The sequence below is a fragment of the Pelodiscus sinensis genome, chromosome 3 (genome assembly GCF_049634645.1).
Source record: "Pelodiscus sinensis isolate JC-2024 chromosome 3, ASM4963464v1, whole genome shotgun sequence".
Classification (NCBI taxonomy): Eukaryota; Metazoa; Chordata; order Testudines; family Trionychidae; genus Pelodiscus; species Pelodiscus sinensis.
Genome location: NC_134713.1, coordinates 60,349,619 through 60,374,270, shown reverse-complemented (window position 1 = coordinate 60,374,270; position 24,652 = coordinate 60,349,619). Strand labels below are relative to the sequence as shown.

General features: G+C 39.1%; 1 protein-coding gene across 1 annotated transcript in view; it reads left to right on the top strand.

Annotated features, from left to right (window-relative positions):
• The window catches only part of ME1 (malic enzyme 1), a 226,482-nt gene that overhangs the window by 32,910 nt on the left and 168,920 nt on the right, over positions 1-24,652 (top strand). The window contains exons 2-3 of the mRNA XM_075923820.1: positions 6,799-6,932; positions 10,884-11,033. Of these exons, the coding sequence (XP_075779935.1) occupies positions 6,799-6,932; positions 10,884-11,033 (284 nt within the window). The remainder of the gene's footprint in view (positions 1-6,798; positions 6,933-10,883; positions 11,034-24,652) is intronic.

Sequence of the window (24,652 nt, the reverse complement as noted above, 5' to 3'; positions counted from 1 at the left end):
CCCTGCCTTTTTGCCCAAAGCGGTTTTGTACTTCTGTGTCCACCCGGATATTTTTCTCCCTGTTTTTTACCCCAAGTCCCATAGCTCTGGGACAGATTAAGCTTTACACACTCTTGATATGAGGTGTGCTTTAGCCTTTTATTTAGAGAGGACCAAGTCCTTCCGCAAGTCCCCCACAATTGTTTATATCTATAGCAGATAGGAAGAAGGGCCAGCCAGCGTCGGATCACCGACTGTATCAGAGCATGCTACGAGCTAGCTCAGGTTCCAGCCCCACCTATTAGGGTGCACTCTACGAATACTCCGGCGTCTTCCATGGCTTTTGCAGCCCAGGTGTCCATCGTGGAAATTTGCAGGGCTGCTACCTGGTCATCAGTACACACTTTTGCAGACCATTATGCCATCACGCAGCATGCCAGAGAAGATGCTGTGGTAGGTAGGGCTGTGTTCCAGTTCTTCTCTAGGTAGGCTCCGACCCCACCTCCTGGAGGTAGTCTTTGGAGTCACCTAAGTGGAATGGACATGAGCAAGCACTTGAAGAAGAAAAAATGGTTACTTATTTCGTAACTGTTGTTCTTCGAGTTGTGTTGCTCATGTCCATTCCATATCCCAGCCACTTCCCCTGTGTTGGAGTGTTCCGACAAGAAGGAACTGAGGGGGTGGAGAGCCAGTGAGGATATATATGCATTGATGTAGCAGTGCCACTCCAGGGGGCTCCCTGGCTTGCCCAATGGGTACCACTGAGGGAAAACTCTCCAACAATCTGTGCACGCAGCACACGCACACCTAAGTGGAATAGATATGAGTAACACCTCTCGAACAACAACAGTTATGAAGTAGGTAACCAGTTTTTATTACCACTATGAAAGAATAGAACCGTATTATTGGTTAACACCTCACCATTACTGATAAGAGGAAGAGTAAGGTACTGTATTTACATTCTATTGCTTATTGTCAGCCAAATGTTAGATTATATCACCTGAAATTCCTTAACTATAGTACTAGTAATACAGGATTGATGTATAAAAATATGCATCACAAATTACATGTAATGACGTGTATATGTGTCAGGAATGACAGAGATTCCTGCTTATTCTGCGGTAAGAGAAAGCAAGCGTTTAAGAGATAGTGTAGTATGAGAGCCAACCTGGATCAGGAGCACTCTCTGCTGGATGATCCATGAAACAGCACGGATAATCTTGGCAAAAATTATACTTAGGGACAGTTGAGAATGAAGAGTTGGTCAGAGTGCTATGGAAGTAAACCCTGCTTCAACCACAAAAAATCAACTCTAACTGTACCATATGCATCATAAACAAGAAATTGTACACATTTCATACTTAGAAAAAAGTGGTTCATATTTAAATAGATCTCTCTCTCTCTCCATTTCTTGTGGGCATGTATAATTCTTAAAAATCTAAGAGAGAAAAAGAATTAAAAGTTCCATGATGTGAAATTCCCATATTTATAAAAACATGTGCCAAAGAAAAGGAGGGTGTGTAAGTTAAACATGTCTAAGACCAGCCATACTATAATCAGCTGTCCACATACTATAGGTAGGTTTAATGTCTTTTTGTAGTTCTGTCCAAAATAAATTAACACTTACCACAAGAATTGTAACAGCATGTGGAAAGTATGCTACCTCTGAGATAAAGCATTTTATAAGAACTCACTTTGCAACATGTGGCATGAACTTTATTTCTTAATGCTTTCCAGTAACAAGGCAAATCTTTCCTATATTAATAATAATTACAGTAATGCTTTTGAATGCACACATCTTTTTCTGGTTTACTAGACTTTATAAATGAATGCTTTTCTTTTTTTCTTAACTGTGATTAGTTTAATGTGGGCTATAGGAGAAGGGATGAATGCAAGGAATAATTGGTCTGTAAGGGTGTGTCTAGACTACAGACTTTTGTCGACAAAAGTGGACTTTTGTCGACAAAACTATACCTGCGTCTACACTACCGCTGAGTTCTGTCGACATAACGTCAACAGAACTCAGCAGTTTTGTCGACGCTGGTAAACCTCATTTTACGAGGCATAACACCTTCTGTCGACAGAGTTCTGTTGACAGAAGGTGTTATTGCATGTAAACTGTTCTTGCGTCTACACTGCCATGTCGACAAAGCAAGCTGCTTTGTCGACAGAACTGAATGTAGTGTAGACGCTCTTTGTCGACAGAAGCTTTGTCGACAGTATCTGTCAACAAAACCCTGTAGTCTAGACGTACCCTAACTGTGTTATGCCGGCATAGGCATTCCTTCAGTGGGACTATTTTTGATGCTGTGCAGTTCCATGGATTCCTATCTTTCAACTCTTATGTTGAAAATGTGTCATTTTTTAGCCAATAAAAACAAATGGTAACTAACGGACAGAGGAGCTTAGGAACCTCCACTCATGTTGACTTCAGTAAGTCTGCTACAATCTTTACAGATTTCTGTGAGCGTTGCGAGCACTCATCACCTTCAGGGCCTACCCACAAGAAGGGCTGCTTACTTTTGTGCATTCAGAGGAACCCTGGATGAAATCCTGGCTTCACTGAAGACAATGGCAAAATTTCTATTCATGTTATAGGAGTCTTCTAGATGGTCAGGGCTTGTAGAGGGGCTCTTCCCCTTCTAGGTCAGTGGGCGGCCACTCTGCCTAAGACCACGGTGCCCCATTAGTCCTGGATTTTGGCCAATGATCAGCCTGGTTCAAGGGGTAATAGGTCAGTTCAGGTCGTTAGGCAAACTGTCATTAATTACAGTTAATAGCTCAAGCGCTGGTTCAGGGCAAGGCAGCAAAGCAACCAAACAAACAGCTGGGTCTCTTTGCTCGGGTGGAGATCCTGCAATCTCAGGCAGTTGTCCTGGAGTGGTTGAGGGGGGAGACAGCAACCCGATGGTTGAGTAGCTGGGGGGGACACAGGCCACCCACTCCATTGTGTCCCAGCTCGGAGACCTAACAGCAGCAGAGTGGTCTGCTGCTGGGCCAGCAGGATCCAGACTACATTATTCTGACCCTGGCTCTAGCTCAGCCAAATAGTGGTCTGCTATCTCTGGGCCACTTCCATTCTCCCCCTCCACACATACCTGGTTCTCCAGTCAGTTCACTGGGGTGTTGAGGGTCAGTAGCTCCAGTAGCAGTCCCAGGAGTCCAGGCCAGTCCTCAGGCTCCTGCAGGCAGGGTGGTCCAGGCCAGTCTTCAGCCTCCGGCAGGCACTGGAATCCGGGTCTCCCAGCCTGGGGGCAGAGAGCAGATGTCTGATTCCTCTGCTGGCTGGCTCTCCACTGAGCTCCTGGGCTGGCTTTTTAAAGCCAGGATCATGCCTCCTGACTTCTGGTCATGTGAGGGGGTGGGGTGAGGCTCAGCTCAAGAGAGCTCGGAGGGGCTTTTCCCTTTCCGGGTCAGTGGGAAACCACTCTGCCCCACTACAAGTCTTGAATTCTGAAGTATTATATGAAGTAGGTACACAGATTGTGTCCTCACTTATTAATAAGCTCTAGACCAAAGGATGTTCTCGCGAGAGGTTAGCATTGCTATATTTCTTTCCTTGTTCTTAGGCATAGTTTGAGTTAAGTATAATGAGGTGGTATGGTATTATTTTTCATGTAGTTACAATAAAAAGAATCATCAATGATCAGGTTTTTCCTTTATACAAACAACTTAAATTCATTTGGAGTAAACAGAAACACATAGCAATAAATGATGACATATTCAAGTAGCCAAGATAGAAATATTTTATTTGGGAGAACAACATCAGCACACATCTGTTAGGCAGCCTGTGCTGAAGAATAGAAACTCCACAAGGGAGAAGAAGGGGTTCAGGACCAGCTCTGGGCACAGATGACCCTGTTCTGCTGCTATTGCAATGTCTGTACAAGCTCAAGGAGGAGCTTAACTGCTTCACTTAAAAAGGGAAGTGGAGCAGTTCAGAGGAAGGCAGACAGCTTAAGGGAGCAGGACCGTGCTCCGAGTGCTTGGGAAGGGGTACCTCAGGAGCTCTTTCTGGGTGAGGCTTGGAGATCCTGACCTGACCTGCATAGGAGGGACTGGTGACTTTTGAAGGCCAGAGACTTTCCTTTGGGTTCAGTTCTTTTTCCCTATAGAAAGAGGGGATGCAGGGAGGAAGTGATCTAGGGAGGCAGCTGTGTAGTACCCCACGATAGAGGTCTTAGCTTCTTACCATTGGACCCTGGATCAGAGCTGGTGGAGAGGGTGGACCCTACCAACTCCTAAGGAGAGACAATGTCAGAAGTCTATCACTTGGCGCACAAGCTAATTGGGTAAGATCCTGAAGGCGCAAGGATCCAAACCCTGAGACCTCAATGCAAGGGGGAAGGTCCCGAAGCCCTTGCTGACTTGTGAGGATTTTTCACACATTGGACTCGGTGGCCTGGAATGTGTTACCCAATTGAAGAGATGAGTTTCTAAAAAGGAAAGACCCTCGATGGTGAATCTATAGTGAGAGAGAACAGCTAGGCGGCCTCGCCTCTAGGTATAATACTAGGTATAAGAGTGTTCCATTCTAAGATGAACAGTGCAAGTCATTTTAATTATATATAAGCTGTTTGATAGCCCAGTCATGTTTATTGCCCTTCTCTGCATTTTTCCAAATTCTAATATATCTTTTTTGAAATGAGATCAGTCTTGCATGCAGTATTTAAAGTGTGGGCATACAGTGGTTTTACATTGTGGCATTATGGTATTTTCTATCTTAGTATCTATCCCTTTCATAATGTTTCCTAAGATTCTGTTTGTTTGGTTTTTGAGTTGCCACAGCATGTTGAAAGGATATTTTCAGGAATTATCCATGGCTATTATCCACTCTGGCACTTTGAGTGCAGAAGGTGGGGGCCTGCAAGAGACTTTAAAATACCCTGCCACTAAAGGCTTCTGCTTAAAACCTCTCTGAGGTCACAGATTCCCTGGCCTTAGGTGGTATACTTCCACTACCCAAGTGCAAAACCACCTTTCAGAACCCAGTAAGATGCACGTGGGAATTTCTTCCTGGGGGGTACCCACAAGCTCTTTAACCCTCCCTCAGGAGAGAGCTTGGGAGGGAAAAAAACAACCTATAATTTCTTAATAGCTTACCTTTCAGTTTCAGGCATGTGCACACACTGAACCTCCTGCCTTCTAGAGCACAAAATCAAATCATAGTCTTAGAAAGGTGATTTTTATTAAGAAAACAAAGAAAGCGTACTTGGTAAAACGTACTTGGTTGCTAGGTGTTACAAAGCAACTGAAAAAAGGCATATTAAAACACAGAGACATGCTTCCCTGGGATTCCGTTTAAAAATTACAGAGTACAGAGGGGGAGTACATGGGCTCAGCACAGAGGAGTTTAATAAACCCCACAATAAAGAAAAAAATGGATTGTGCCTAACTAAACATTCTCTATTCTACTTACATCTCTGTTTTTCCAAGGTTTAGTCTTTACCTACTTATGGCTACCACTGGCAATTCCATGCCTTGTTCCTGGGTTAACTCATCTCTCCCAGCTTTTGCCCCAGTCACACAGAAGGGTCCTGCTTCAATTCAAAACTCACACTCTTTTCATTGGCTCTTCTGGCTCCCTGCCAACATTTCCTAGATACTCTCAAGTATCTGAATTTAACCCTTGCGAACAATATAATTAACTGAATGGCTCGGATGTCCAGAAAAGGGTAGTATCCTTCCCATTTATCATAGACTCCAAGATCTTTTTTGAGTAGTAACAGCAAATACCCATCATTTTGTATGTATTAGTGAGATTATTTTTTCTAATGTGGATTACTTTTCACTTATTAGCGTTGAATTTCATCTGTCATTTTGTCACCTATTCATCCTGTGAATACTCTGTTAAAATGTCTCTAGTGGAAACAAAGCTTCGGTGTTTATAGAAATGACTCCTGATGATCACATCACTTTCACCTGGAACTGTCTGCTATACCACATAAGGCAATTACAACCCTTTTCTGTTCTGACCATCAATTTGCCTGTGCAGACATGAATAATTAATATAATCCAAAAAAATGGAAGCCTTGTGTATTTGTCCTCCATGTGAAACATTAGTTCTTTTGCCCCATGTGAATCCAGTCACAATCTAGGGAAAAAGAAAACAGAGATTTTGCAAGCCTGTATACTTGTTAGAAAGATTTGCATAGGTAGGCATGACATACATTAGTAGTATTTTATATAGTTTTAAGGTTCTTAAGACAAATCATACAAACCAAAGATAGGGAAGAAAGGTATGCGTTAATGGATTATCACCTATACTATATAATTTCTATTGTGTACTGTTTGGGCAGCAATTGTGAATTTTCAACTATTATTTTCATTAGAAATCTTGAAAGATTTCTAAATATTAGAAAAGCAAATTGTTTACCCTAGAAAACCAAAATGTGTAAATTATCAAATCTTCATGTTAAATACATGATTGGAGGCATTTGTGTTGTTCACTGCTCTACCTTTTGAGGTGATTATTGTTGCTCTACTTTTCAGTTATTTTTATAGGAGATAATAGTAGTAATATTTCAGCATTGGAAGACTGTGACTTGCTGGTGGTGGGGTGGAGTTGTTAAACTGTCAAGTCATGAGCTCTTGAACTTTTAAAAATTTGGCACAAAGTTTGCATTGAGCTGAATTGAAGCTTGCATATAGAGTGATGATGCTTTCAAAAATGCCTATTATAGATAGATTATGTTGTGTTTTTTGTTGCCTTATGAAGATGTTTCCCTTCAGTTAATGGATATTTGGATAGTAAAAAATGCATGCTCTTTTTGCATTGTTGAACTATCCTGAAGGTAATCTTATGCAATTCTTATACAGGGCATGGCTTTTTCATTGGAAGAAAGACAACAATTGAATATACACGGTCTTTTGCCTCCTTGCTTTCTCAGTCAAGATGTCCAGGTTTTAAGGATTCTTGTGAATTTTGAGAGACAAACATCTGACCTAGACAGGTAAAGTACTACTAAAGAACTTAATACTTTTTTCCCAGGTCATTGTTTGTTTTTTTTCACTTCTCTTGGGGGGGGCGGGGGAGGGAATGTTGACCATGTTAATGAATAAACATGTTCTAATATTATATTTATTCTGCTGTTTTGTAACTGAAAATTTTATGAAGCTTCTGATGCTTAAAGAATGACAGAAAACATTACATTATCAAGCAGCATACAGTCGTCAAATATGTAAATAATTGTAAAAAAGACAATGATCATTACTTTTCCCTGTTCACTGAGGGTGTGACAAGAAATAGTTGATTTAGTTTTCTGGAAAACTAGATCAAGATGTTTTGTATTGGATGAAGTTGACTTGAAATTGCACCAGAAAAAAAAATCAACAAAACATTTCAAAGGTCTGAGGGGGTTTCCAGATTATGGGAGATTTAAGAGCCAAGAGCCGAAGTCTCCTTTACACTAAGCTCATTTATACCATTCTGGCAGTATAAAGGGATCTTAAAGTGGATATAAATTACATTACAATTAATTTACTAATCACATTTAAGTTAAAAGTTTAAGTTAATTTGCAGTGCAAAGTGGTATGGTTGCAATATTATGTAAAAAAAAAAAACCCAACCCTTTTTCGAAAGAACTGTAAATCTCATTTTTTTTTCAGGAGTAAGGGTTCTTTTGAAAAAGGGTTTTTTTGTTTTTTTGTTTTTTCAAAAGAACCCTGTCTAGACTCCTTTTTTTCCTGAAAAACCCTTTTTCAAAAAAGCACTCAGACGTGTTTATGCAAACGAAGCTCGAGATTTGTAAATTCATGCTTCATTTGCGTTTTCTATGTCTTTCATTTGCCTTCCTCTTTCAAGAGTGGAATGCAGTCTAGACATAGCCCATGTGATGCGCTCCATAAGCAAGGTCTTGGCTCCAACGTCAACGAGCGTTTTGCCGGAGATTTTAGTAGGATCAGGATTTCACTCTATAAATATGATTAAGTAATCTAGCTATGATACCTATAGTACTGTACAAGTCATCTTGTTTTGAGTTTCCTGTCTGGGCCATGTGGTAAATATTTGGTCCTCTTTTAGTTGATAGCAAAATACCTTCTCATAAACCCTTATGTGAGGAGAATGGTAGAGGTGGTCAGGTGTGTGTAATCACAGGCAGTCAGTACAGGTTAGCATTTTAGGGCATCTGCTTCTTAACGTCATTTAATTGATAATTTTAGTGAAACATTCAGTTAATAGATACAGGCATTGTCTTGTCCTTATGAAAAACTGCTAGATCAATATATCAAGATATTATAATAGCTAAAGCTGGTTTGAGCTGTTGCGAATCACATACTATATACAATGTTTGGCTAGGACATCTTGCTTATAAAAACTGCAGGATAAAACAGTATTTTATTTTAATTAAATGTCAGAATTTTTAATTTAAATTTAGGTATGAAACAAAACAGAACAAGTATATATTTATAAAATATTGCAAGAGGTACATGCTTGGTTTGAATTGGGGCCCTTTAAACAAAAGTCTCCCAGCAGTTTTAAATTCCTTCTCCAAAAGATCATTTTACAGAATCTGGAAAACAGAATTGGTCTGAATAATAAGACTGGAGAATGAAAAGATCATTTGAGGGGTTTTAAATAACAGCAACTGATTTCAAAGGAAGTAGTAATAAAAGAAAAATGGGCAAGTATTCAGAATCAGAGACTGGTTCAGTCATCCGGCTTCCATGCATGCCTGAGCACTCTGGAATTGACCAGGCCACATTATTTATAAGTTCTCCACCTGTCACTCTTCAAGATCCCGTGGCAACGAAATGTATATCTCCAAAAATTCACCCTGGTAAACCTCATATGTAAGATGTGTTGATTGTGAATGGATCAGTATTTGATGATAGCGCAATCATATAAGTTAAAATATGGTGATTTACTTTTTAACAATATATGCTAAATACAGAGTTGATATTAAAAGCTAATAAGAATAAATATTTAATAATATACTTGAGACATATTTTTGAAAATACTTTTAGGAGAAAGGAATAAATATGTAACATGAATGTTCTTAATATTTGATATAAAATAATTCATTTGTATTATTTTAAAAAGTGATTTATGGCACTTGTTATGATGCTGTCTGTAATGATTTCATTTAATTTTTTTAGTTTAAAAAAAAATCTGAGGGTCTGGGTGCCTTTGACATTAACAATTTTTTTAAAAGCACCATCTCTTTTCTTCCTTAGTGCTGTCGTCATATGAGTTTACTTTTCCCATTGGATAGGTTAAAGGTTAATACTTAAAATAGCAACAACAAAGAGGGTATGAAAACTAAGTTTTGTTTACCAACATTAGCTGTGTTTCACATGTAGACTATTCTATACTTTTCTTTGTTAAACAGGAATCTTAATATATTTTGGTTTATTCTGTTAAATATATAAAATATATGTACAATGTGCATTTTAAAGTTCTTGACTGCAAATAATGTCTTATTCATTGTGAAATGGTAGGTAAATATTCTTGCATTTGGAAATAAACTGGGTTTTAAAATTTATACTTTGTTTTCTAATAAAAAAAAGTTTATAAAAAGTTTATTTTGCATAAAGTAAATTAAAATAGTGAGGCCAGATTTAAATCCATAACAAAAATCAAGAAATTCGGTCTTAAGGCTGAAAACTCTGATCCATATCCTAAACTGAGGTAAACTTGTGTAGCTTACAGCCATTGGAGTTATACCAATTTATTCCAGATGAGAATCTGATCCTGAATCTTTAAATCACCTTTTTCTACTTCACTTCAGATAAAGTTTCGGAACAGTGATAATTTTATCTATTGTGTGTAAAGCCATTGTTGTTGCCTTAGCAACCTACAGCAGTGAAACCTGGCAAATTAAGAAAACAGATGCTCAAAAGTTAGATGTGTTTCATCGTAAGTGCTTGTGGAGCATATTAGGAGCAAGCTATGAAGAAAGAAAAACAAACCATGAGGTCAGAACAATGGCATAAGCAAGGTCTCTTTTGTAAATAATTTGTAGATAAGACCGCAATTGCTAGGACATGTTACAAATGGATGCTAACTAACTACCGATTATGGCGCTCCATTGGAAACCAAATAATCCAGCAAAAAGAGGTGTAGACCTAGGATGATTTAGAGATGTATGATTATCAATGACATAGAAAATTTTATTTTGAATGGGAGGAGTTAGGCCACATGGCAGCTGATAAGCAAGCATAAAGAATGTGAGTAGTCCAATGTGCTGAAAAGAATGGGATGGACTAAGTTCTAAGGTAAGCTGTGTTATACAATAGATGATGAAAGAAGGATGAATTAAACACACACTCTCTCATTCTTTCCTTTTGCAATTCTAATTTAAACTCTGCAGTGCTTTTAAATGCAGAGCTACCATTGATTTTATTAGGAGATAAAGTACTTTTGTGGGATTCATTAGGAGCCAAGGAGGATTGCAGGATCAGGTGTTTTGTATGTGTGCCAGTACTGAAATCTATTAGAAGAGAGGTATGGAAAAACTAACACTCTCCTTGGATTGGAAAAAATTTCTCTGAGGTCCCGAGTAGAAAAATGAAACTTCCCCCCGACCTCCAGCAACTTTCTGAATATCCCTTTCAAAGCGCAACATTTGGCATGTATGGATTAAGGTTTAAGTCAGACCCACGTTGCTATTTTAGTACAAATACAGCATTTTATATTTGACAGGAATTAACTCCCTTCCCAAGCATTCGACTGTCATCTTTGCAATAGTTTCAGCTTCTGTCTACTCTCTCTGTCTCAATTTTGTTATCCTTTAGAACTGAAGCATTTGTGCTACTAAGATATGGTTAAATTTAAGTACCCTGCACCAGAGAGAGACTTTTGTCTGGAACAGAACTTTAATTCTCTACATACCTATCTTATTTTTTTAAACTATTTTAATGTACACTTGGATACCTGTCTAATTATATTTAATTCTCCACAGATACATTCTGTTAATGGGTCTTCAAGATCGAAATGAAAAGCTTTTCTACAAAGTGCTGACGTCTAACATTGAAAGGTTCATGCCTATTGTTTATACTCCCACTGTGGGTCTGGCTTGCCAACAATATGGTTTAGCATTTCGGAGGCCAAGGTGTGTAAGTTTATACTTCAAATAAACGTAATTCTATCTTTCTTTCCCTCTTGGCAGATTTCTGTAGGACTTTTTTTTAACATTGTTGAGTAAAACCCAAAACTGGAATAACGGAGACAATTTAGACTACATTAACTACATTTTTAGTCAAAGTTAAATGGTAATTTGTACTGCATTGCAAAGATAAACTGTTGTCTCTGTTAAAACATGTATGTATTTTATAATCTTATTAAGCCTAATTAGGCTTTCCTAGACTCTCAGCTGCATTTGTTACATGTCAGCAAAAGAATAAATTGTCCCTGATCCAAATTTAGTTAATCAGGCTGAACAGTATTGGTCTTAGAAAGTGCACACCCATCCCATCTCCCTATATATACATACAGAGAGAGAAAAAGGAATGTGTTCACAATTTTTATAACATTCTCTCATAAGAACATAAGAACGGCTGTACTGGGTCAGACCAAAGGTCCATCTAGCCCAGTATCCTGTCTACTGACAGTGGCCAGCACCAGGTGCCCTAGAGAGGGTGGACCAAAGACAATGATCAAGCGATTTGTCTCCTGCCATCCCTCTCCAGCCTCTGACAGACAGAGGCCAAGGACACCATTTTATCTCCTGGCTAAATAGTCTTTTATGGACCTAACCTCCATGAAATTATCTAGCTTCTCTTTAAACTCTATTATAGTCCTAGCCTTCACAGCCTCCTCTGGCAAGGAGTTCCACAGGTTGACTACACGCTGTGTGAAGAAGAACTTTCTTTTATTAGTTTTAAACCTGCTCCCCATTCATTTCATTTGGTGTCCTCTAGTTCTTCTATTTAGGGAACTAATAAATAACTTTTCTTTATCGGCCCTCTCCACACCACTCATGATTTTATATACCTCTATCATATCCCCCCTCAGTCTCCTCTTTTCTAAACTGAAAAGTCCCAGTCGCTTTAACCTCTTCTCATATGGGACCTGTTCCAAACCCCTAATCATTTTAGTTGCCGTTTTCTGAACCCTTTCCAAGGCCAAAATATCTTTTTTGAGGTGAGGACACCACATCTGTACACAGTATTCAAGATGTGGGCGTACCATAGTTTTATACAGGGGCAGTAAGATATTCTGGGTCTTATTTTCTATCCCTTTCTTAATAATTCCTAGCATCCTATTTGCCTTTTTGACCGTCACTGCACACTGTGTGGAAGTTTTCGGAGAACTGTCCACGATAACTCCAAGATCTCTTTCCTGATTTGTCGTAGCCAAATTAGCCCCCATCATACTGTACGTATAGTTGGGGATATTTTTCCCAATGTGCATTACTTTACACTTATCCACATTAAATTTCATTTGCCATTTTGATGCCCAATCACTCAGTTTGGTGAGATCTTCTTGGAGTCCCTCACTGTCTGCTTCTGTCTTGACTATCCTAAACAGTTTTGTATCATCTGCATCTCTCATTTTCTTCCTGGAATTAGTTTTTATTTGGGAAAATAATATGTGAAGATGCAGCATATAAAAAGACAGGAAAAGACCCTATCTGTCATACTAGGCAGCCCCCTAAAATCACTTTAATTTTTCTGCCAACTTTTTTTGTTTTAGTTTTCTTTTTAGGTTATCAAAATCCTATCATTTTGTATATCAGTATTTATGAGACCTACCTGTCTCTTTCTGACATTATAAACCTGCATTTGAGGATGTCTTGAGCCACATAATTAAAATGTCACTATTCAAAAAGATTAATAATACAATTTAAAGGGATGAATTATCTGCTGGTGTAAATCAGGTAACTCTACTGAAGTCAGTGGAGCTATGTAAGTTTGTAAGAGCTGAAGATCTGGTCCAACAACTTAAATTCTTTATAGGATAAAGTTCAGGCTCCTTTAATTTCCCCACACTGATACTTGGCAGGAAATGGTGGGAGAGAAAGGGAGAAATAGGGTGTAACTTTGGTGATATTCTCCTCTAACTAAATCCATGGTGTTAGTTCCCTGCAGATCTGCTGAGGTTAAGCTGTTCCACAAGTGTTCTGCACCCATCTGTACTACTTTAATGCAATCATAAGCATAGGTGCTGGAACTAGGGGGTTGGGATGCTACTTCACCTCCTGACTTGAAATGGTTTCCCCATATGCGTCAGCAGCTGCAATATACAGATTGTTCCAGCACCCTTGATCACAAGAACTCCTGACAGGAATATTTTGACTTGCTGTTCAGGAGCTGTGCTTAGCATAAACATAATGTAAAACTTTGTTTTGGAAGATTTGATGCTGTTTTGTGCCAAAAAGGAGAGATCTCTGATGAGGTTTATATGAGTTTCCTGTTAACAGAGCCAGCCTTTCAGATCAAACCTTGAAGTCAACAGTGTAACTTAACAAATTGCTAGGGATGAAAGGAGAAATCAGCTGGGTTCCATATTTGCAGCAGCAGGAGTCTTTGTGGCAAGGAGGAGAGAGCTGTATTTTTAGATATGTGTTGCACTAACTAAGCCTGGAGGTCATGGTGAGCTGCCTGGGTATAACTTTTGCAGTACATCACTGGCAGAGATGGCCTGATTTTTTCCCACTACTCCTTTAGAACAGTACTATTTAATTTTAAGATTAATTCCACACTAATAAATGCATCACTGTATATAGTTATTCTTTAGTATCATTTGTTTCAGGTATATACTGGAATATGACAATGGCATATCAGCATTTTTTATTTGGCAAACTTTTACAAGTTTCCACTGTACAATAATCTCTGTTTTGTAATGATAATTCAATAGGATCATAAAGCATTATTGATCTTCACTCACTCTCGTATTTACTTTAATTCTTCTTTTCCCTATGTTCAGTTTTTTAAAAGGCTCAAATATTAGGCAGGTATGAATGATTGATTTATCAAAGGAAAGACATACTGGCAGCAATTAATTTATCAAGCAGTATTTATTATGGTGGATAGTTAAGCATTAAAGAGGCAGCTGTCAGTGGCATTGAGCTGCACGCCATTTTGCTTTGAGATAGGCCAGTGATGTTGCCTTGTTGGCACAGTTTAGTGAACTGCTGCAGCTGATGGCTCAACTGGCTGGGTAAGATGCAGCATACATTGATTTGGTTATCAATCAGAACAAAGTTACGTGCTGGAAGATGTCTATAACTGAAGTCACTACCACCTTTGGAAGCCTTCCATGGCCCCTGTGGAGATGCCATGATATCAATCTTTCTGTGAAGCTGCATAGCTACAGGATTGCAGTTTATACTAACATTAACATATGTCAGTGATACATGAGTGCTAGAGAAGCTGAAGAGAAGCGGACTCATGTTTGTAATTCTCATTGTCATCTGCTCCCTATTAAGTGCTAAGCTGTGGCCCTTCGGGTATGTTGGAGTGGTGGGGGTGCACTAACTTTCTGCCCTCTTATGGTCATTCTGGAGTATCACTGTTCCTGGTATCACAGCCCTCCCTTTCTGCTTGATGAGAATTAATCACATTACACACACATCCCATTGTCATGACAGAATCCAGACACTTACCTTGGTTTTAAGTTATAAGAGGAAGCTGTATATCAAATTTGGTGGACCTAGATCTTACCATTTAGGAGGAGTTCTTGAACAAACAGACTCACAGATGAACAGATAAACCAACAGACATGCATACTCTCAAATATATAATAGATTAAGAAATGCCTACTGCAGGCTATTCTATTATATGATCTTTATCAGAATGTGTTTAATTTCTTAATAGCATTTAAAAAGCTTGAGACCAAAATGATTAGGGGGCTGGAGCATATGACATATCAGGAGAGGCTGAGGGAGTTGGGTCTGTTTAGTCTACAGAAGCGAAGAGTGAGGGGGGATTTGATAGCAGCCTTCAACTTCCTGAAGGGAGGTTCCAAAGAGGATGGAGAAAGGCTGTTCTCAGTTGTGACAGATGGCAGAACAAGGAGCAGTGGTCTCAAGTTGTGGTGGGAGAGGTCCAGGTTGGATATTAGGAAAAACTATTTCACGTGGGCTACGTCTACATTGGCAAGACTTTGCGCAAATACTCTTTAATGCAAGAGTTTTTGCTTTAGAGTATTTGCGCAAGAGAGCGTCTACACTGGCATGTGCCTTTGCGCAAGAGATGTGCTTTTGTGCAAGAGCATCCGTGCCAGTGTAGACGCTCTCTCTTGCGCAAGAAAGCTCCGATGGCCATTTTAGCCATCGGGCTTTCTTGTGCAAGAAATTCATGTTGCCTGTCTACACTGGCCTCTTCTGCAAGAACAGTTGTGCAAGAGGGCTTATTCCTGAGCGGGAGCATCATAGTTCTTGCACAAGAAGCACTGATTTCACACATTAGAACATCAGTGTTCTTGCGCAAGAACTCCCTGCCAGTGTAGACAGGTAGCATGTTTTTCCGCAAAAGTGGCTGCTTTGGCGCAAGATCGCGCCAACGTACACACAGCCTAAGAGTGGTGAAGCACTGGAATGGGTTACCTAGGGAAGTAGAGGAGTCTCCATCCCTAGAGGTCTTGAAGTCTTGGCTTGACAAAGCCCTGGCTGGGTTGATTTAGTTGGGATTGGTCCTGCCTAGAGCAGGGGGCTGGACTTGATGACCTTCTGAGGTCTCTTCCAGCTCTATGGTTCTATGATTCTGTGACTTTTATATTAATTATTAAAGGTCAAAAACTATAAAAAGTGAAGATGTTTTGAAGATTATTGATACTTGCAATTAATTAGGTATCTTTTGACTTTCAAATATTGTATTATTTAATTAACTTAAATGGAGTTTGGTATCTTTAATTGTCTTTGTGTTGAACTATCAAATGTTGTTATACATTTGTGCTTCACATATGTTACTGACCCAATGAAAGCTGTGAGTAATACATTTGTGAAGATTTATTTTAACTAACAGCAAGAGTTCTACCAAACAATTTTTCAAGACTAACTTCCTCAGAGTTGGTCTTAGGACTAACGGGGTGGAGGAAGTCTGTAAAATGATTCTTTGATACACCAATTAGCTAGCTCATATTATATTAAAAGGAAGACTTTTCATTCCCTCAGCTCCTACAGCAAAAAGGTATTTTTTGCTGAGGCTCAGGCATTACTGCCAGCCCTTAGTCAAGAAAGAGCTAAATCCAAGGAGCCCATCAGATTCCATGGATGTAGATGAATTTCTGTGAAGAGATGCCAAGCTCAAGGAGCCAAGAGAACATGCATGTTCATATTTTGAACATCTTCTAAGTGTTGTCTCACTTTTGCATGCCAAATGGGTGGAACTTGTTTGGTGAGCAGAGGTTGGAGGGATACCAAGACCTTTTTGCTTCCCCAGTCTGGTGCTGGGTTTAAGAGCTGGGCTTAAAACATGAGTTCCCCATCTGAAGACCCCTTCATAACTCCGTTACTTGTCTGCTGTTAGCTTTTACATGCTCCCACCCCTGCCATGTGCAGCTTGGTAGTGGTTCTATCCTCATTAACCTGTTTGTCAACTTCTCATAAAAATGCCTCAGTCCTTTCTTCCATTTTGCTCATTATGAATGGCATGCTTGCTCATCCTTCAACTTTTATCTACAAACCAAATCATGTTGTGGTATCTATAAAATACCAGCCAATGGCTTTAGTAGCAAATGGAGTTAAAATGAATTTGTCTATTAAAATTGTTTTTTAAAGAAAATTCATCTGTACAGCAAGCTCACTTAAAATGTACATACCATTTACAGTGTTGTGTCTCAAACTGGAATGCACTTGTAAGTGCTTCCAGGGTCTGATTTTCATGGTCATAACACTGGAATATTGAAAGATAAACATTCTGCTAGGAGATAGAGACAAAATAACTTTTCAGATTGCATAACCAAACTGTTTATCATGCTGTGGTATCTGCAATGCCATTATATCCAACTACGTTATATCCAATTTACAAAATAGTAAATTATTTTTTTCAGTTGACCCAGGATATATATATATGTGTGTGTGTGTGTGTGTGTGTGTGTGTGTGTGTGTGTGTGTGTACACATTCTGCAAATGCAATATGTAGTTATAAACTAGTTTATAGATATATGCACTTTTAAGTTTCAGCTTACTTCATCTCACTTTGAAAGACATCTCAATATGAATACATCCATTGATAATCACTGTGGACAGGGCATCTATTATGTGATACTGTAGTAAGTCAGTGGCTCGGAATTGGCTTGTAACTAGTTCAGCAGTGTAAACTGTATACTCCATTTACAAGGCACACTCTGTCTCTGTGTGTGGCCTGCTATACAAAGTTCCTTCAGCTGCTTGACATTGAGTTCCTTGATTGTCAATACAGCAATGATTAAAAAAAAAAAAAAAAACCCTTCTCCGGTTACAACCTACCACAGTTCTCCATAAAAATCATGTGATCTCCCTTCACCTTGTTTCATGAAACAAAAGGATCATCTCATAAGAAAATAACTATCTCCCTAAAGACAAAAGTCCTGCTAGGCTATGTAATGAGATTAGAGTATTAAACCAGAAAAGCATTCATAGGTATCTGTCAAATAAAGTATCCTTTTAACATGGAAATTAATGATTTGTTTAATAGTAGCCAGTCCCTACTATGTACCTTTGGTAGTCCAGAAGAAGACATTTCAATTGATACAGGAGAAATTATGATGATTCTGAGAGTATAAATCCAATTGCTCTTCAACAACTACTAAGACAGAGGACTTTGTTTAAGGTTTAGATCACAACTAAACAGAACTTCAAATAAGTTCCCATTACTAGAAAAAAATGTTTAATAACTCAGTGTATTTATTCATAAGCATTAAAACACAGTCTTTAAAGATGTCATGTACTATCAGTATTTTAGTGCAGCAGGACAAATGGGAATTACCATTATTTCCATTATCTTACCATTATTTTCTATCCTACAGCAATAACTTAAAAAAACCCACCACATCTTAAACAAACAAGGCTGAGACAGAAGTTAACTCTACTGCATCTTCTATTTATATAAGTATGTATTGCCTACCGTCTTTCTGATATTCCTAGCAGAGGGCCATATATAATTTGATGATTTGTTATAGTGTAATTAAGGCTGGGATGTTTCAATGTTTTTAGTAAACTCAATTCATAATTCCTGTTTTGGTCCCTGCAATGGTCTCACTGTCCCAGACCATCCCCTTGTAGCATGACCCATGTTTCCATGACTCATCCTAGGGAGTTCAGTGGTCTGGAATGATAATCAATGGCCCCTCAATCCCAGACACAATTCCACTGAAAATAGTGTCCGACAAAATAGAATAAACTTCACAACATCCTCTGCCCTTTGCTGAACAACAAAGGCTGCCTCCCTGGAACCTTGCCCCTGTGTTAAGGTCTATCCATAGGAGTTAACTCCACTCCTATTGCTTTCCCATGGTTCTCTCTCTGCTTGTCTTCTGCTGCTGTGCACTTCCCACAAAGGGGGTACTTTAATCCATCTCTCTCCTATATCTCTTCTCCCCAACTGCACTAAACTCCTCTTTTTAATTCCTCCCTGATATTGACAAACCTTGCAGGTGTAACTGGGAGAGGCTGTTAGAGTTCTCAAGTTTTAGTGAATCCCATGGTCATCACAATCCTCTGTTGTCTTGTGGTCCACCCAAGTTAAAAGTAGGCATTTGGAATTGTTTTCTGGGAAGGGGAAAAAAACTAAGTTAGCAGTTCTGTGCTAAATAAATGGGACAAGCACGTACCACAGTGATGAGGAAAATAATTTGAAGGTTATTTCAGAAAAAGCATTGAAAATTCACAATAGCAAAAATAAGGTTTCAATTTCAGAAAGGTCAGAATGGGGAAAAATGTGTAATACTGGTCACCATATTACAGTGAAGTTGTTGGTTATCATGTAGGGGAATAAAGACTATTACTTGTATAACTTCCACATTGTAATTTTAATATTCAGTCAAGTTACTGTCCCAAGGAACTGATAACTGTAAAAAGTTAAAGATTCTAATTTTCCATGGAAGCTTAAGGGAATTGGTTTTTTGTAGTGAAACTAGCAGACTTAACTGGTGTTGCCTGGGGGTTGGGGAGGAGTGTGCAGGTGTCTGAGGTCCAGAGGCGTGTTCTCTCATCCTCCTGCCTGGGGCCTGTTCTCCCCCTCAGCCCACCTGGCCCTGTTCTTTCCCCTCCCCCTGCCTTCCCTCTTTGGGTGCTGTGGCCAAGGGCTAGGGAAAGGTTTGGGGGCAGGGAGGCTACTTACCAGTGTGCTGGCAGGCAAGATGGCAGAACTCCAGCACTGCTAGTCACTTCCTTGGTGATATGACTGCCCCCAGTGGTTGCTCTTCAGGATAATGCTCCCTTGGGGGCTTGCTTTCCCCTAAGTAGCCACTGTCACGTCGTGTCCCTCCAAAAGCAGCCTCTCCCTTTGCATGTTTTGGAAATCTGTCCCTTTCCCAGGCTCCAGGTTCTGCTGTCACAACCAAACCCTGGCCTTGCTGTTTAGGAGGAGTTGTTGAAGAAATGGACTTGCAGACAGATAGACAGGCACACTCTCTTATTCTTTTATCTATATCTATATAATTAAAAGACACAAAGAGGTTTATAGGAATCTATTTGATAATGTTTCTTTTTAATTTGTGAAAAGATTGATACATTTCATAAAGGTGGTTTTTTTTTTATTTTTGTTTTTTTACGTTGGAGTATTAAGGCGTATAAAACAGAGAGAATAAGATATGTTATGAAGGCATTTTAGTAATTACTTATGGTTCTATCGAAATTTACATGTAAATAGAATTAACTCATTGTTATAAACAGTGAATCCTTCCCAAATTTACAGCTCATTGAGTGTAGGATTTATTTTTTATTTAATTAATCTGAGTTAAACATTTACAAATTCTTTTTTTATAAATCCTAAATTTATTTAGATATATCTTTAAAAAAATCCCTAATTTTTTGAAATTAAACAATTGATTTCTAAGCTAGCAACATCTCAGGCATGGGCTACTGTTAACATGTATTAATCTGTTGAGTTTTTAAAACTTTTTTTAATACTGTGAGATATTCCTATCTGTTTCATATAAATATCTTCAGTGTTTTTAAACAAGGATATTTGCATACAAAAATCATCATTAACTTAGAAGTAAGTATCAGAGGCAGCAGCGCAGGATGCCAGGCGTGAGCTGGTCCACGAGCTGAGCCAGTTTAAAAACCAACTCCCCTCGCAGGCTGGCTGCCTGTCACCCTGTGCTGCTGCCTCTGACAAAGCTCTCTTTCTAGGTCTAGGGCAGGGTCTGAGCTCCAGAACCTGGCATGAGCCAGAACTCAGCTGGGCTCCCTGCCTACCCAGCTCCTAATACACTTTAAATGCAGAGCCACAGTGGGGGTAGGTTTTGAACCTGGCATGAGTGAGGACTGAGCCAGGCTGGTACTGGTGGAGGGGGAGGGGAGGGGAAAGACTGCGTGTAGTCGATAGCATTAACCTATAAGCTTTGGTTTATCAGTTAATCCGTTAATCAATTACACTATTGCATCCCAAGTAGGGAGTGCAGCCTTGTGGCTGCAAGACTCCACTGCCAGTTGCGGGACTTCATTCCTGGCCCTCAGCTATGGGGCTCTGCAGCTGCCCCACCTCTTTCCCCAAGTACCTTCCCCATCTCAGCTGTATCAATGCCAGCTCTTCTGCTGCCGCCAGAGTAGAGGCCTGAAGCCAACAGCAGCAGAGGGGCTGATGTTGATCTGCTCTGGTCTGGCAAAATCCCAGCTCAGGTCCCAAAGATACTGCACCACAAAGATTCAACTTGTACCAAGAGACTCAAAGGTAATACGTTTGGAAACAAGTAAAGATAAGGGTTATGCTTTGTTATTTTCCATTTGTTGATTTCAGATAAGGGGAGTAGGAAAAAAAGGAAAGGACAGGGTGTCTAACCTAGAGATATATGCTAAACATACCACATTTCAGCTGTAAAATCTATGTGCTGACAGTGGCTTGGAAACAACAGTAAAAAATGCAGAGGAATAAGAGCTTTACTCACGGAATATGATAAGCATCAGGGAGAGCCGAGGGGGAATACAGGCTTCAGAAATCAGCCTGGCACAGGTTCCAGAGAGATCCATGCAGCTAGAACTGGCCAGAGTTGAGATCTAAAAGCTGGAAATGGAAATGAGAGTCGGAGAAAAAGAGATGGAAGCAAAGAGGCCCTGGGAAAAGGAGAGATGCTAAAGCCTGGAAGCAGAGGAGCAAAAGCAGGTAGCAGAAGCCCAAGAAAGAGAAATGGGAAGAGAATGGTGATCTGTGATGAAACTGATAAGCCTGGGGGGTACTGGTTCTTTGGAAGTGGTGAATTCTTGAATACTGGGAGTGGAACAGGGGTTGCACATTCCAGGGAGATACCGAGATGTCTCGGAGCTGGAATACACCTGTTGTAAGCAGGTGAGGAGAAAGCAATGCCTCTATAGATGCAGAGGGGAGTTGCCAGTGTTGCCTGTGACTGGGGAGGTCAGAGAGCAGGCACAGATAAGGCTTCCTCTCACTAAGGGCAAGTGGTAGTAAGGTGCCCAATGACCCTGGATGCTGCTAGACCTTGATCTCAGTTGAGCTTTTTAAACATTACCGCAATACTATAATGAGAAACACGAATTAATTTGGCATGCTGGAGGAAATCTGGATTAAACAGAAAATGTATTCAGAGCCTGTATTTTTTTTTCAAAGTATATATTTAGTGAGGAAGGCTAACAGAGTCTGTATGACAACTTACATTTTATTCTGAAGAGGAATATAGTAAGTAGGCAGGTTATGGTAAATAATCAGACTAGATTATGGTAAACAAAGACAGGATTAGCATGAGAGTCTGGTTGTGCTTCATATCATATCTCTCATTCATTTCACTGAAATGGCTACAAGTTTGTGTTTTATTATGGCACATTCAGCTTTATTCAGGTATGAAAAAATACATTGCTTGAGCTTTTGCAACTGTAAACAAGTAGTTTCCATACTCAAATGAGGGCTTTATACACACAGTCACTCACTGCCTTCAGTGGAACTTTGATGAGCTAAAATTGTGGGCAATAAGCAGCCTATAGGCACGACATGGTTCATCAGGATTTGCCCATTAGGCCTCCAATTGGTTTGTTTACCTGAGCATCCACTGGTATAGCTACTTACAGCTCCTCGTGGTCACGGTTCACAGTTCCCAACCAATAGGAGCTATGGGAAGTGGCACGTGCCATGCCATCTGTTGGAGCCCAGATACTAAAATCTTACTGCCCACCTCTGCTTTAGGAGATAGAATTAAGAGATTTGACCTATCGATACTATAGATTCAGAGGGGTAACCGAGTTACTCTAACAGGAAAAACTTAAAAAACAACAAATAGTCTAATAGCACCTTAAAGACTAACAAAACATGTAGATGGTATCATGAGCTTTCGTGGGCACAGCCCACTTCTTCAGATGACAGGAGTGTTATAAGTCCAGATCTTTAAGGTGCTACTAGTATATTGTTGTTTTTAAAGTTTAAATGTTTTTAAGTGGCATCTAGTTGACGACAAATGGTAATTCATAAAGCAGCTGTAGTCTCCATGCTGTACCACACAATTATCTAACCATGAGAAATATTATTTAATCTCAAGCAATCCATCTGAAAAGTAATTGTGGACCATTGGTTTGGAAGCTGACATTTGTTGGTAAAATTTTGTGTTAAAAGTTTCTAACTTTATTATTGTGGTTACTTCTAAGACTTAACCTGCAAACAACTAGAGTATGTGTTAATTCAGCTTTATGTCCTTGTAATGGTTACTTATTGATATTTATGGTACCCACAACAAATTCTGAAACATATTACCTTGCTATGAGGCTAATCCAGAGTCTGTTGTGTTTACTAGTGAAATCAGCTGGTAAGTATTACTGGGACATAAAGCTGAATGAATGCAAAAAATGTCTGCTTCCAAATGGATGGTCTTCAGTTACTTTCTAGATGCTATGTCCAGGTATTTAAAATAAGATATTAATGCAATTATTTAGTCTGTTCTAGAAATGTAAAGGAGTTATGATTTTAGTTGTATATCTTCTTTCAGATTCATTATCTCAGAATTTGAACTGGGAAATTATTTTGTTGGGAGTATTTTTACGATCTTAAAAGAAAGTCTTAACATTAAAAATAGTTCATTTGAACAGAAGCATGCATAATTAGACATGACTGTATTTTAGCAATTAGCAGAACCCTTTTGCTATAAATGAATTAAAAAGCCCCTCATAAATTAACAATTCATTCAGTTGCTTTATTCATCTAGCAGGATAAAAGTGGGAAGGTTCAGTGGAAATTCCCATTAAGAATCCAAAAATAACTTTACTGCACAGTATGCGGAACACCCAGGTGTTTTGAGTTTGTATAAGCTCAACATGTGGAGAATGGAGAAGAAATTGTTGAATGTTGTTATAGTTAAGACCTTAGAAACTATGTAAATGTTGCGTAACTGTTTGTGTGTTTCCATCTTGCAAAGGAAAAGCAATTTCAGACAGAATCACAAAATTAAATCCTGGTGGGTATTAAACTGTGTCACATTCTTGTTCATGAAATTGCTTCTGAAATTCCACACTGTTGGCATCATGTTCCATCACATTGACTGGGAACCATTTAAAAAAAAAAAAGCAGTTAGTTGAGGTCACATGTCTTGAAGCAAGCCATGTATCTCATTAAAAAGGAAGGTGTGTCAGCCTTACCTTTCAGTTTCTGTTTCAGTGCTGTTTTATATAGAACAAGAGGTTACTTGTTATCAGAAGATTTTTACCTAAAAAGTTATCTTTTCATGTGCAACTCATAGGCCTTGGCATTGGCCTTTTCCTCATGTTTTGGCCCTTGCAAGGAAAACATTAATTTCCAACTTGGATGTGAATCATTCTCTCAATTTCTGTATTAACAAAGAATTTCTAGAAATCATCACTTCTTTTTAATGACGTATAGATTTGAAGGAGAGTCCGTTTCAAAACGGATGGTTTAATGTATTGTAGTGCATCTATTTCAGATCCTAGTGTTTATTTTTGTAGTGCTATGGCATCATACAAAAGATGTTTTATTAAAGATTCTGGGCTTGTTTTTTTGAAAATATCCATTTTTGGAACATACGTACATTTTGTTTATTTCAGCATCAAGCTGACTTGCTATGGACAAAGGTGCCTAGGCACATAAGTTTGGAACTTGATTCCTTAATTCTAATATTTGCAAGGAAATGGTGTACATTTAGCTTCTTAAGGATAGATCAGATTTTTATCTTCCAAGATAGTGGTGCAGATAAGCTTTTATTAACATATTCATAGTTCACCAAAAAGGAGAGACTGTTAAATTCAAAATGGTTTTACTATTCTTAAGAAAACTATATCAGGCTGAGACAGTGATTGTGTTGAATTAACAGACTTCATAGAATATTGAGGTTGGAGGAAGACATTATAGTTAATCTTCCTGCCAATACAAGATTGTTCGCTGTAAAGTGTGTGTGCATACATGTGCGTGCATGAGTTTGCACAGGGGTACAAGTACATTTCTTGGGGGGGTGGAGTCTGCTGTGATAGGGCTTTCACCACTTTATTTGGAGACTATTCAACCCCCAATAAGATATGCGTATTTTCTTTCCAGCATAAATTTATCAGATGTCTTCCTGATGCAAGTCCCATCAGAGACTGAAGTCTTGTCTACATGAACTCGTAGGGTGTGTCTAGACTACCTAGTTTTGTCG